Source organism: Gopherus evgoodei, chromosome 5 (genome assembly GCF_007399415.2).
Source record: "Gopherus evgoodei ecotype Sinaloan lineage chromosome 5, rGopEvg1_v1.p, whole genome shotgun sequence".
In the NCBI taxonomy this organism is placed as follows: Eukaryota; Metazoa; Chordata; order Testudines; family Testudinidae; genus Gopherus; species Gopherus evgoodei.
The window spans coordinates 91976402-91988448 of record NC_044326.1 but is presented as its reverse complement, the minus strand read 5'-3'; the positions used below and the strand labels follow the sequence as shown (position 1 = coordinate 91988448).

The 12047-nt window shown below is 41.2% G+C and overlaps 1 protein-coding gene across 1 annotated transcript in view; it reads left to right on the top strand.

The window, feature by feature from the left end:
• NAA15 (N(alpha)-acetyltransferase 15, NatA auxiliary subunit) overlaps positions 1-12047 on the top strand; it is a 58311-nt gene that overhangs the window by 11025 nt on the left and 35239 nt on the right. Inside the window, exons 2-6 of the mRNA XM_030563763.1 lie at positions 6851-6935; positions 8565-8669; positions 9408-9565; positions 11311-11445; positions 11635-11788. Coding sequence (XP_030419623.1) covers positions 6851-6935; positions 8565-8669; positions 9408-9565; positions 11311-11445; positions 11635-11788 — 637 coding nt within the window. The remainder of the gene's footprint in view (positions 1-6850; positions 6936-8564; positions 8670-9407; positions 9566-11310; positions 11446-11634; positions 11789-12047) is intronic.

Here is a 12047-nt window from a genome sequence, read left to right as displayed (position 1 = left end):
AGGGCTTCTTAACAGATGGCATCATGATGCAGTCAAAAACATAGGTCACCACCTATATGAGGGCATTCTTGCTGGAATATTTAACTATTTGACCATGCTCAAATAATAGTAAGTCAGTTGACCAGTTTGCCATGCCTAATCCAGAAAGTTGAAGAAAGGGCACACCATCCTCCAGCCCCTTATTGCAGCAACCAGGAGTCTGAGTGAGGTGTAAAGAAGTGGAGTCCCTCCACCATATCCTGCTGGCAGCCAGGAGGCTCTGGATGGGAAGAGTTTGGGGAGAAACAAAGAGAGAGCTCCTTCAACCTTTTAACATCTGAAGGGTTGATTGTGGGTGGTGGTAGTAAGGATTTATTTATTGGCCATCTGTTAGACAAAAGGTAATTCAAGAGGGGTCTCCCTAATTCCTGCTTGGGAGTCTCTACCCATACTGGAATGTGAGCCCTTGCTCGTTCTCAACATGGGAGTAGGGGGTTGGATTCTTACTAGGGTATTATAGGTTATAGATCTCACTTAATCTGTATTATATGGCGCAGTCTAGATAGTACACACCATGCTTCCAAGGCCCTAGAATAAATATTTAATGAAAAAATAAATCAGTAAAGATCAAGCTGAATAATCTAGTGATTAGAGCAGAGAACAGTAGGCAATGAGAGTGTACAGTTTAGTATTTGAATCTTGCTAGTGGTTTCCCGTTTGCTGAGAAAAAAATCTGTTAAATATGTAATTGACTGTAAACATCTTGGTAACAATTTTAGAAAATTACGTACCATACAAATAACATTTATTAGCTACATTCAAGTGAATCTAGTTAGCAAGAACAAGACAATAGAAGGGAGAAGTGGACAAGGAGGTGGAGAGAACAGGAAAGGATACCATATACAGTCGTCATGACATAGACTAAGACCTTATTGCTGAAAAGTGTCTTTACTATATACTTTCCTCTGACTTACCAAGAGGAAAACTCTCAAGACTTACTAGGTCATTGAACTTGTACCAGGCACTGATAGAAAACTTCAGTTTTTCTGCTTTCCGTTCCTTTGTAGTATGATATTTTTTGTGATCAGTGTGGTTCTGAGAAGTAGATAAGTCCCTCAGTTCTCTGTTAATCCAGGAATAAATAACAAAGGATCAGATGATAAACTGAAGATCAAATTCAAATTAAGCTAGATAAATATTGCCAGAAACCTTTATCTAATAACTACATGGCATATGTCTGTGGCCTGGTCTACAATTACAAAATTAGGTCAATATAAGTTGCTTTGCGTCAACTCTATTTGTGCATGTGTCAACTCTGAATGTAGTCTGTAATCTCCCAACATAAATGCCCTGTTACAGCAACACTGTAAAACCACCTCCCACTGTGACATTGAGCTCCCGTTGACCTACTGAGTTGGATGTAGTGTGAGCGTAGACAGTGTGTGGCCTGTGTTGATCCTAACATTCTTCCAGCAGCTGTCCCACAATGCCACGTTCCCTCTGCAGTAGCCACTTTAGTCACAGTTCAGAACTTGACTGCCAGGAGTCACAGAGACTGGAAGCCACCCCAACACCCTATTTAAAAACACCCTTTGAAGTGCTTTTTCCTGATTGTCCTGCTTGGTGAGCACACCTAATAGCTCTCCTTGGAGTGTGCAACTGCCCAACCGACCATGCCCGCTCCACACACTAGACTGACTCCTCCATGGAATAGACAGGATGTATTGTGTCTCCTGCCCTGTGGAGAGAAGAGGCTATCCAAGCGTAGCTGTGGACCAACTGTAAGAATGAGGACATCTGTGAGAAGATTACACAGGGGATGCAGGCAAAGGAGTATGAAGTGCCATGTGAAAGTGAGGGAACTGCAACAGGCATATCACAACAATTGATCTTGTGCTCAGCTGCTGACCTGCTGCTTTTACACCAAGCTTCATGCCATATTTGGCACAGAACCCACCAGCATTAAGTAGACCACCCTGAAAACTTTGGAGGAGTCTGAGACCCCCGTCTGTGAACAGTGTGGTGACGGAGCGGGGAAGATGCAGTGGAGGGATCCAGTCGTGCCACGAGCCAGAACCTGTTTTCCACCACCATCTAGCCAGTCCTGCGAGCCAAACACAGATTAGCCCAGTGGAGGGGAAAGAAACTTGGGGGTGTGTGTGCATCTATTTTCCCTTGCAGTGTTTTACACAACAAACAGAGTAGAGTTGGTATCTGCTTTTCATTTTCTTATTGGTTTAGGCAGGGACAACCTGGTGGAGCAGTTTGTTTATGTACACAGGGTATCTTTCAATGACATCTCAATTAAACTTGCAGAGTTTCTCCATGAAATCCTCTCCCAAAGGTTTCTATGGATGGCTGCGTTATCTCTTCCTCCACAGTGGAACATTTTCCTGTGCCATTCTTCAATGAGTTTGGCTGGCACCAGTGCATTAAACAGGCTAGTGGCATACAGGTCGGGACACCAGTAGCAGCTGTGCTTTCTGTGCCTTTGTTACCTTCAAGAGTGAGAGATCAGCTAAAATTGTCACTGCCTGTATTAAATAGTGCAATATTCAGTGCCATTTCCCCTATACTTGTACCCATGGAATAAGGACCAAAATTTTGATTCATACAATCATAAATCTTTACTGCCTCCTCACCATGGCTGGGGCTGGAGGAAAGTGCTGTGCAAAGGCACTCCAAAGCTAAAGTGATGATAAGCATGTCATATTAAGTTTTTTGTTTTTACCTGGAATAAGGGAAGGGAGTTCTGAATTTCTCTCTCCTTTTCCATTCTGACTGTAAATCAAGTGATACACTTCTCTGTTTTAATCAGCTGCTGCTGTCAGTTTGGCCTTAATGGGTGCCACTGCCACACTCTCAGCACACCTCAACTTAATGAGAAGGAGAAAGAAGAGGACTAAGGAGAACATATTCAGTAAGATCTTGCAAGCCAGTGCTGCATCTGACCACGAACAAAGGCCCTGGAGGGCCGACATGTCAGACAGCAAGAAGAGGGTAGCGTGGACAAGAGACAGGCCCAGGAATCCCAGCAGGAAAAGGAGAGGGAAATGCGCCAACACATAATGGGGCTTCTGAGGCAGCAAACATAAATGCCACGTAGCCAACGCTGGTTGACATACGGGTCCAGCAATCCCGGACTCCCCACCCTTTGCAGTTGTCTGAGAATTGCATGGCCAGCTCACCTACCTTCCCCCACATTCCATGTGGCCTCACGGGCTGCCACCTTACCCCTGCTATTCCACACCAAGGGACAACAAGGAAAACTACAGCTTCACATACGCTGATCTATGAGAGTCACGGCTGGTATATGTGTAGCCACAATTTTAATTACCGTATATACTCGATCATAAGCTGGTTCATTTATAAGCCATCCCCTCCTCCCCAAGATGGATAAGTAAAAATGAAAAAATTTTCTGACCCATTCATAAGCTGACCCTATAATTCAGGGGTCAGCAAACGTTGGCTCCCGGGCTATCAGGATAAGCCACTGGTGGGTTGAGATGGTTTGTTTACCTCAAGCGTCCGCAGGCGCAGAGGTAACCCTAAGTAAACAAAGTGTTCCAGCATGCCAGCTACTTATCCTGATGGGCCGGGACAGCAACTGGTGGGGAAATTTTTTTTTGGGGGGGAGAAGCTGGGGGTAAAGGGAGTAACCCCTTTGGCCACTGCCCACATGACCCCACCCCTAGCCCAGGACCCCCACACTCTCCCCATCCCATTCCTTCCCACCTTATCTGGGGCGGGGCAAGGGAGGATGTCTCTGGCCTGGCTGGAGTTGCTCCGGGAGGCTGGGCAGCATGGCCGCAGCCTGCTCTGGCGGGCCAGACTGGGCGGCGGGACCACAGGATGTTCCAGCGGGCCAGGCCGGGTGGCATGGCCCTAGCGGGCTGGGCTGGGCCGGGCCGGGCTGGGCAGCATGGCTCCAGTGGGCTGGGCTGGGTGGCTCTGCCGTGGCATGCTCCGGCGGGCTGGGCAGCGCAGCTACTTCGGAGGCTGGGGGGAGGGCAGCGTGGCCAGAAGCGGAGAGACTCTGGCCCCACCTCTTCCCTTCTGGCTTTGCTGGCTGTGCTGCCTCTCCTTGCTCCTTCTGTTGGGGGGAGGGGTTCTGTCCCACCTCTCCTCTCTATACCCGTTCATAAGCCGACACCCTTCACTGGTGCTTCCCTTTTTTACTAAAAAAAATTTGGCTTATGAATGAGTATATGTGGTACATTGGTTTTTTTTTTTGCACATTGGTTTTTCTGAACTGTTTTTACTACAATAAATTTCTATTTATTTAATTAATTTATTTATTTTTGCAAGTAAAATGTTCATTAGTTCACAGTATATAATTCAGAATACATAGTGGTTCTGTAAGCACCCAGTACTTGTAAGTGTATAGCACTTGTAGGTTCAAGAAGAAACAATCAGGTGTAAATGTAAATCAAGCATGACACAGTTCATAGCTTCAGTAAAACAGTTTAATATTTATAAATGTACAGCAAGTACTACACAGTTCTTAGCAGCACCCAAATATTTAGGCTCAGAGAACAGTCCAGCACAGAACACTACTATGCTCATGATTTTAGTGCTTCTCAAAGCCTCCCTCAACCCCATCACTTACATTGAGCTCTTCTAATGGCCCACTTGTCTGCCTGTCCAAACTCAGTGGACAGCCTCTCCACTTCTGCACTCCACTCTGGCTGCAGATTTTCCCCTTTACCTCGTAGTTACTATGCAGGACACAACAGGCAGCTATAACCATTGGGATATTTTTCTCACTGAGATCCAATTTAGTGAGTGAACACCACTGGTGTACCTTTAATCTATGAAAAGCACATCAAACTGTCATTCTGCACCTGCTGATTTGGTAGCTGAATCTTTCCGTGATGCTCTTCAAGGTGGCGTATATATGACTTCATGTGGGTACTTCTGGAGGGTAGGCACAATGGTTGAATTTAGTAGTAAAAACTTTAATCTCTGTCCTGTGAGATCAGAGAGGGTGAACATGTGGCTTACCCAGTGGCTCATCCCTTATGTCATTGGACATCTGCAATGACAATTGGCAACCTAATTTAGAAACTCTTTACTTTCAGAGAGATTACAGAGATCTGAACCTTGCTTCTTTTCCCAATCTTTTCTGCCTACATGGCCAATAAAGATTACATTTCACATTAATAATCTCTGTGACAGAGGCTCATTGGTGACAACTGGCAGATGGGTTCACTTTTATCTACTCCTCTCTCAGACCTGACAAACTCATTGTACCTAGTACATCACTTTTTTATGGTATTTATCAATGAAGTGTGAGGTCTGTGCTGCAAGTTTGTAACTTACCAGTACTCATAATCATTATGAGAAGAGTGTATGGGTAATACTTAAGGATTAATGTAACTATATTGAAAAATATTCCCTTATGGCCCTGGAGTAAAAATTAGTCCCGAGGTAACCATGTGTCTTGGTGATGACCCATTCATGTGGGAGGGAGTTGTCACCCTGCCCTGGCTAGCCAATTATGTAATATGTTCAATTGTCCAGCCTTGCCCCATCCAAGAACAGTCACTGGAAAACCACCAAAACAACTGCAAACAATCAAAACCACTTGGAGGTAAAAAGGAACATTGTAACAGACAAGAGCTTGCCTTATCTGTGAATAAAGACAAAATATTTGATTCAGTATATGAGGGGGTGGAAAAAGACCCTCTGCATCCATTCACTGAGGAGACAATTTGGTAAAAAGGGGTGTATTTCATGAAAGATTTGCTCTGCAAGACAATGAACTTGGGGATGGAGGAAGGAACCTACTTTATTCAATAGGAAAGGTAACTTAATTGTAGGCCCTAGTTTGTGTTATATGAATTTATTTTATTTTGTAACCACTTGTTTCCATCACACTTTCTTGTTTTTAGTGGAACTCTATTCTTTTTTACTTAAAACTTTTTTATATTAAGTGCTTACAAGAGCTGTGTGTTATAGAGGGGTGGTGATTTAAGGTAAAATTGGTAAACTGGGCTACATTATTCATGTGGGAGCAGAGGATCTGTGATTTCTATGAGAAGCCAGTGTCATGGGCTGGATATCACAGGGGAATGCTTCAAGGGGGCTCAGGAACTGGAGTACACCTCTTGCTAACCTGCAAGGTGGAGTGAGGGCTCGCATAGCCTGGAGGAGATATGGAGCTAACCCAGAGCTGCCACAGGCAAGACTCACTCCCACTGTAACAAGGTGACTCTCAGCTCTGGGTGCCCCAAGAGCCATCACAACTGCCCTTCTCCCCATTTGTCCATCTAGAAGATTTGTGTTATGCTGTATCCCCCTTGGGAAGGGCATTACGCCAAAGTTGATTGAACACTTGTAAGGCATGTTTATTTTTGTTTTTTTTATTTATTAAATAATCTGTTTTAAAGGAGTTGAATACTTTTATGGATATTCTAATATGGCTTCCATAATGTAGATTCTGAATTAATGAGTTGTTATAGAGGAACATTATCTTCAAATATGAATCACTTACATTGTGATAAGTGTTTAGATAATCTACTTAGTGTGAGTGTGGGTACAGTATGAAGATATTTTTAAATTTTGATGAAGTGCCACAGATTCCTATTGTTAATAAAATTGCCAAGGACATAAAATATTAGTTTTTCTAGCAGTAAGAGCTATATTGCTTAAATCAATAATATCCAATATATTGGTACAAATGACTGATATTCTTAACATTACAATGGTATGTTAATAGACATTGCCCATTTGTGTTTTGAAATCCAAAACTGTTCAAGCAGACATTTCAAGATCTGAAATTATACTGGCATAGCTTTTTGTTTTTACATTGCAAAACATTTGTGTTAACTTTGTAAATAAAGTTACTGACTTTGTTGTTCTTCTACAGAGGTGTTATGAACATAAACAGTACAGAAATGGGCTGAAGTTTTGTAAACAGATCCTTTCTAATCCAAAGTTTGCAGAACATGGAGGTGAGCTTCAGATGGTATATAAAACTACCATATCCTGCTTATTATATGCTTTAAGACATGTAATACATACTTCAAGAGATTTTCTGTAAAACTTCATAAATCTTTTAGCATCTTTTTGTTCATACTTTGCATAAATAATTTTAAGGGGAACCTGATGAAGTACGAAGTGTAACTTTTAGAAACCCTGCACTATAATGTGATACTTTATTGCTGATGTAACATTTTTAATATTTGTCCTTAATCTTTTTATTTTTTCTCTGTCTCATATCTGAAAAGGCAGTACATGATTTGGAGAAGGAGTTGTGTCAAATACCACATGTGCATGGCAGTTAGAATTACCATCTTGATCCTCCAGTGAGGGGGAAACAGTTTGGAAGAGAAAAAAGGGGTTTTTGCCACCCAACTTTTTTTTTTCCACTCTTTCGGTTAAACCTCTCTTTTGAAGTACTCAAAGGAATTTCCTTTTTACCTGTTAGACTGGCATCACTGTCCTTTTCTAAAAGCCACTTTAAATGACTCCCTTTTCTGTTAAAGAATGGACTATTTAAACAGACATGGCACTCCTTACCAGTAGAGGGAAGACTATGTCTGCCTACCAGTGAAAATAGGTAAAACTGACATGCTTTAAAGTAGAATACTGAACCAGTATTCTATAATACCGGTATTCTGGTTAAAAAAAACTGGTTTTTTTATACTGGAAATATGATACAGAACTTATTGTTTGAGCCTCATACGCTAACTGAATAAGCTATAAGTGTAATCTTTTGTACCTGAAAATAGAATAATTGGAATCTTTGTGCTGCTAACTTTCCTGAGTCTAAAGTCTTATGTATGAATATTTATATGATTTAAGTTATTAGTTTATATCAGGGGTGGGGAACCTACAGCCTGCAGGCCAGATGTGGCCCGCTGCTTCATTTCATCCAGCCTGTGGCAAATCTCTGCATTGTGGGCCAGAAGCCCTGAGCCTCAGTACCAACCCCATCTCCCACGCCCTGTGAGTCTGGAGCCGCGTGCCCTGGCTCACCCCGCAGCGGGGGGGAGTTAGGGTTCCTAGGCTGTTAAAAGTCTGTCTGGCTCCATGTAACTCCCAGAAGCGACCGACATGTCCCTGTGGCCCCTAGAAGCAGGGGCGATCAGGGAAGCACTGCACGCTGCCCCCAACACTGGCTCCGCAGCTCCCATTGGCCAGGAACCACGGCCAATGGAGCTGTGGGGGCGGGGAGCAGCACCGAGCCAGGGCAGGCAGAGGGCATTTGCTAGATTAAACCCCCAGGCCCTGAGCCCCTCCTGGAGCCTACACTCCTACCCTCCTCCCACATCCCAGCCCCGAGCTCCCTTCTCCACCCCAGAGCCCACACGCCCAGCTGGAGCCCTCACTCCCTCCTGCACCCTAGCCCGGAGTCCCCTCCCACACACTGAACCCCTTTTTCTGGCCCCACCTCAGAGTCTAGAGGAAGTCCCGAGCCTTTGCACCACCCTGTAGGGCTGCGTGGCCCGCAACTGATTTTTTTTCTGTGGGTCAGTGTCTCCTGATAGAAAAAAGATTCCCCATCCCTGATTTATAGAATGTCTCTTGTGTTTAATAAAATAATAGATTGGTATCAATTGAATCCTAATGTTTTTTAGAAACCCTGGCGATGAAAGGTCTAACGCTGAACTGTCTAGGGAAGAAAGAGGAAGCATATGAACTAGTGCGTAGAGGCTTACGGAATGATTTAAAGAGTCATGTTTGTATCCTTTTTTAATATACCTTCCATTTCTGAATGCGGAGACGGCTGTTTATTTTATAGAATGTGAACAAAAGCCAACATCTATCACAGTTCCAAATTGAAAGTTTACAACTGGTAAGTTTAATAGGTGTGTACGTATACAAGTAGGTTTTGTTTAAACTTATCTGAACAATTTCATACCTAAATTTTGTCATAAAGCTGTCCTTGGAAGCACAAGCAATTAAATACACGTTCTTGCTTTTGTGGGAATTGTTGTTGAATTGAAATCATGCTGTTCTTTTCCATTGTATTTGCAAGTGTAACCTTTTTCCTTCAGAATTGCTTGCTATGGCCCTGATTTAAGCATGTACTTGAGCATGTGCCTAACTTTAAGCACATGATTATCCTATTGATGTCAGTGGAACTAGTGACATACTTGAAGTTTAAATATGTACTTAAGTGTGTGCCTGAATTGGGGCCTGTATAGGTAAGTTAAAAATGCAGGTAGTACAAGTTGATAGTACTTTCAAACAGTAGGAAAATGAATTGCACTAATGTGTCCCCTTCCCCCACACACCGTGTTCCTGTAATATCAATTGGTGAAAAGCTTTATATCTTCAGTTTGAAATGTTTTAGTGATGTTACTGTCTGTTACAAAGCTGGATTTTTTATTTTTTTATTATTATTAAAATAATAGGCACTCTTTTTCTGCCATTCTGGATTGATTTTCTTCAGTAGCGTCCTTAACAAAGTTTTCCAGGCTGGCATGTCTATGGTCTTCTCCAGAGGTCAGACAAGAAGTATGATGAAGCTATCAAATGTTACAGAAATGCACTGAAATGGGATAAAGACAATCTTCAAATCTTGAGAGATCTCTCTCTGCTACAGATTCAAATGAGGGATCTTGAGGGTTACAGGGTAAGTAGAGTATTTACATTATTATAGGCTTCCAGGGAAACAGAGGAAAGGGTTAGTGCAATAATTAGTAACTTGCATACAGTTTCCTCAGGTTAAAGATCATAGGAATCAAAATATTAAACCCATATATGCTTAACACTTTCGACATTCAGACTCAGATATGCCGAAGACTACTTTTTAATGACTTTCTTATAAAGAGTATAATTTGCTAGGTTATCTTTCTGGTAAAGCAGAATTGTTCACTAGTGGACACTTTGAGTTTTGTCTAGTCTATAAATGTTCCGGATGTTGATGGGGCTTTTACAACTTTCTTTTGGAGACTTCTGCCTAATGAAGTTTACTATCAGGAAGACTGTCCTGATATTCAAACAAAATGTTTTCCTTTCATAACTTTCTTCCATATATTCATCCTTGTTATTCCCCATATAAGCCTCTATTCCTCTCATTCCTTGGTTTTAGATTTTTCATAGACTGTTACCATGTTTCTCCTGTTGATTAACCTGTAGCCAAACTGAACTTATTTTGGTTTTCAACCTACTATTTTCCTTTTAAGCCAGTTTCTGCAGCTCTTGACTATGTGTGTTGCTCTTCTCTGAATTCCTGTCAGTTTGTCAATAGTTTTCTGGTAAAATGTTACTTGGAACTGAAGATGCTATTCTAAGTACAATTGCACTAAGGTGTTCTGTTTCTGTGGACAAGGACTACAACAACTGCTCTAACATCTCTACAAATGCATCCTCAAATTGAATTTGTCCTTTTTTGCTGTCCTGTTGCATTGCAGACTCATGTCTGATTTGCTGAAATTAAGAATAACTGTTTTTAATCTCCCCATATGTATTGAAGGTGGGATATTTTCCCCAAAACATATGTGCTTGCATGTTTCACGCTGAATCTCATATGCTGTCCATGTTTCTAATTTCTCCAAGTCCCTTTGTATTTAATCTGTCTTGACTGAAGCTCAAAACTCAACCCAGTTTTAAATCTGTGAATGTCATCATGCAGTTTTCTACTGCTAGGTCATTTAATATAAAGGTTAATTAAGATTGAACATAATGCAGCTTACCCCAGTTTTATGCATTATTTTTTATTATTACTCTTCACTGTTCTTCATGATCCTTTTCTGTTTATTGCTCATGCTTGTTACCCTCTCCGTATTTAATTACTTTTAAAAAATATTTTAAAATTACTTGCTGTTCCAGAAATCTCAGTCAAAAAAAATGCACGACTCCCTGGAGTCATATAGCTAGGTTCTGAAACTAATTAAAGGCCATTTGCAGATATCCATAAAAATGGCTGCCACTTATACTGGCCATTCTTCATGCAACCACTTATGTTGAATTGGGTAGAATCTCTGAATACATACAGATTCCTTGATAAATCTGAAGTGTCATTACTACAAGAACTGTTCCCTAGATCTCAAACTGAAACATCCGGAATGATGCTCTTTATTTAGTATTTTTTAGGATAGAGAAGTACATGCTTTGATACCTACATTAATGTTAGTTTGGCCCATGAGGACAGCTTAGTTGGAAATAGTACCTCTTTAGTACTGTTTTATTTGATTGTTACCTTTTTTCACTTTATCGAAGTTCAAGCTTTTTAATTTGGCACAATTGCTAGTTTTTCCTTTGTACTGCGTTAAGTAATCTTATACAAATATATTGAAATGTGAAAGCTACGGTATTTTATGGAGAACTTTAGAGTCCATGAGAACAGGAAAATTAGTAGTTACAACTGTCTTACAGGAAACCAGGTACCAGTTACTTCAGCTCCGACCTGCACAGCGAGCCTCATGGATTGGTTATGCTATTGCTTATCATCTGCTGGAAGATTATGAAATGGCAGCAAAGATTTTAGAGGAATTTAGGAAGACTCAACAGGTATAAAAAAGGAAACATGGGATTCTTCATATGTTTTGATTAGCTGTGAGCCAAAAAAAAGTAATTGTCTTTCAAACACAGAAACAATTTAATAAAATGTAGATTTTTTAAAGCCAAATGAATTCAGTTTACCCTAAGTTTAAGTGTATGCTACAAGGGTGAACACTCATATGCCTTGTTTACATTCAGACGTCTCCTGATAAGGTGGACTATGAATACAGTGAGCTGTTGTTGTATCAGAATCAAGTCCTCCGAGAAGCAGGACTCTACAAAGAAGCCTTGGAACACCTTGGTACCTATGAAAAGCAGATCTGTGATAAACTGGCTGTTGAAGAAACTAAAGGTATTTGCCTCTTCAGGATGCTGTGCTTGTACATATCTGCAGTATGGAATCTTGTGTGTGGTTCCTGTATATACTGTTCAAGAAATAAAAGAAATAAGCTACTTTTATATGACTGAATTATGAAATATACCAGACAGGCCAGTTTAGGTCTACAATTAAGCAAAAACTCTTTTCACTGGACTTGCTAATATTGTTAAGTTTTGTTAAACTTCATTTTTTACCAAAAGTTCAATTTTAAATGTACTTTACAGTGTTTGCA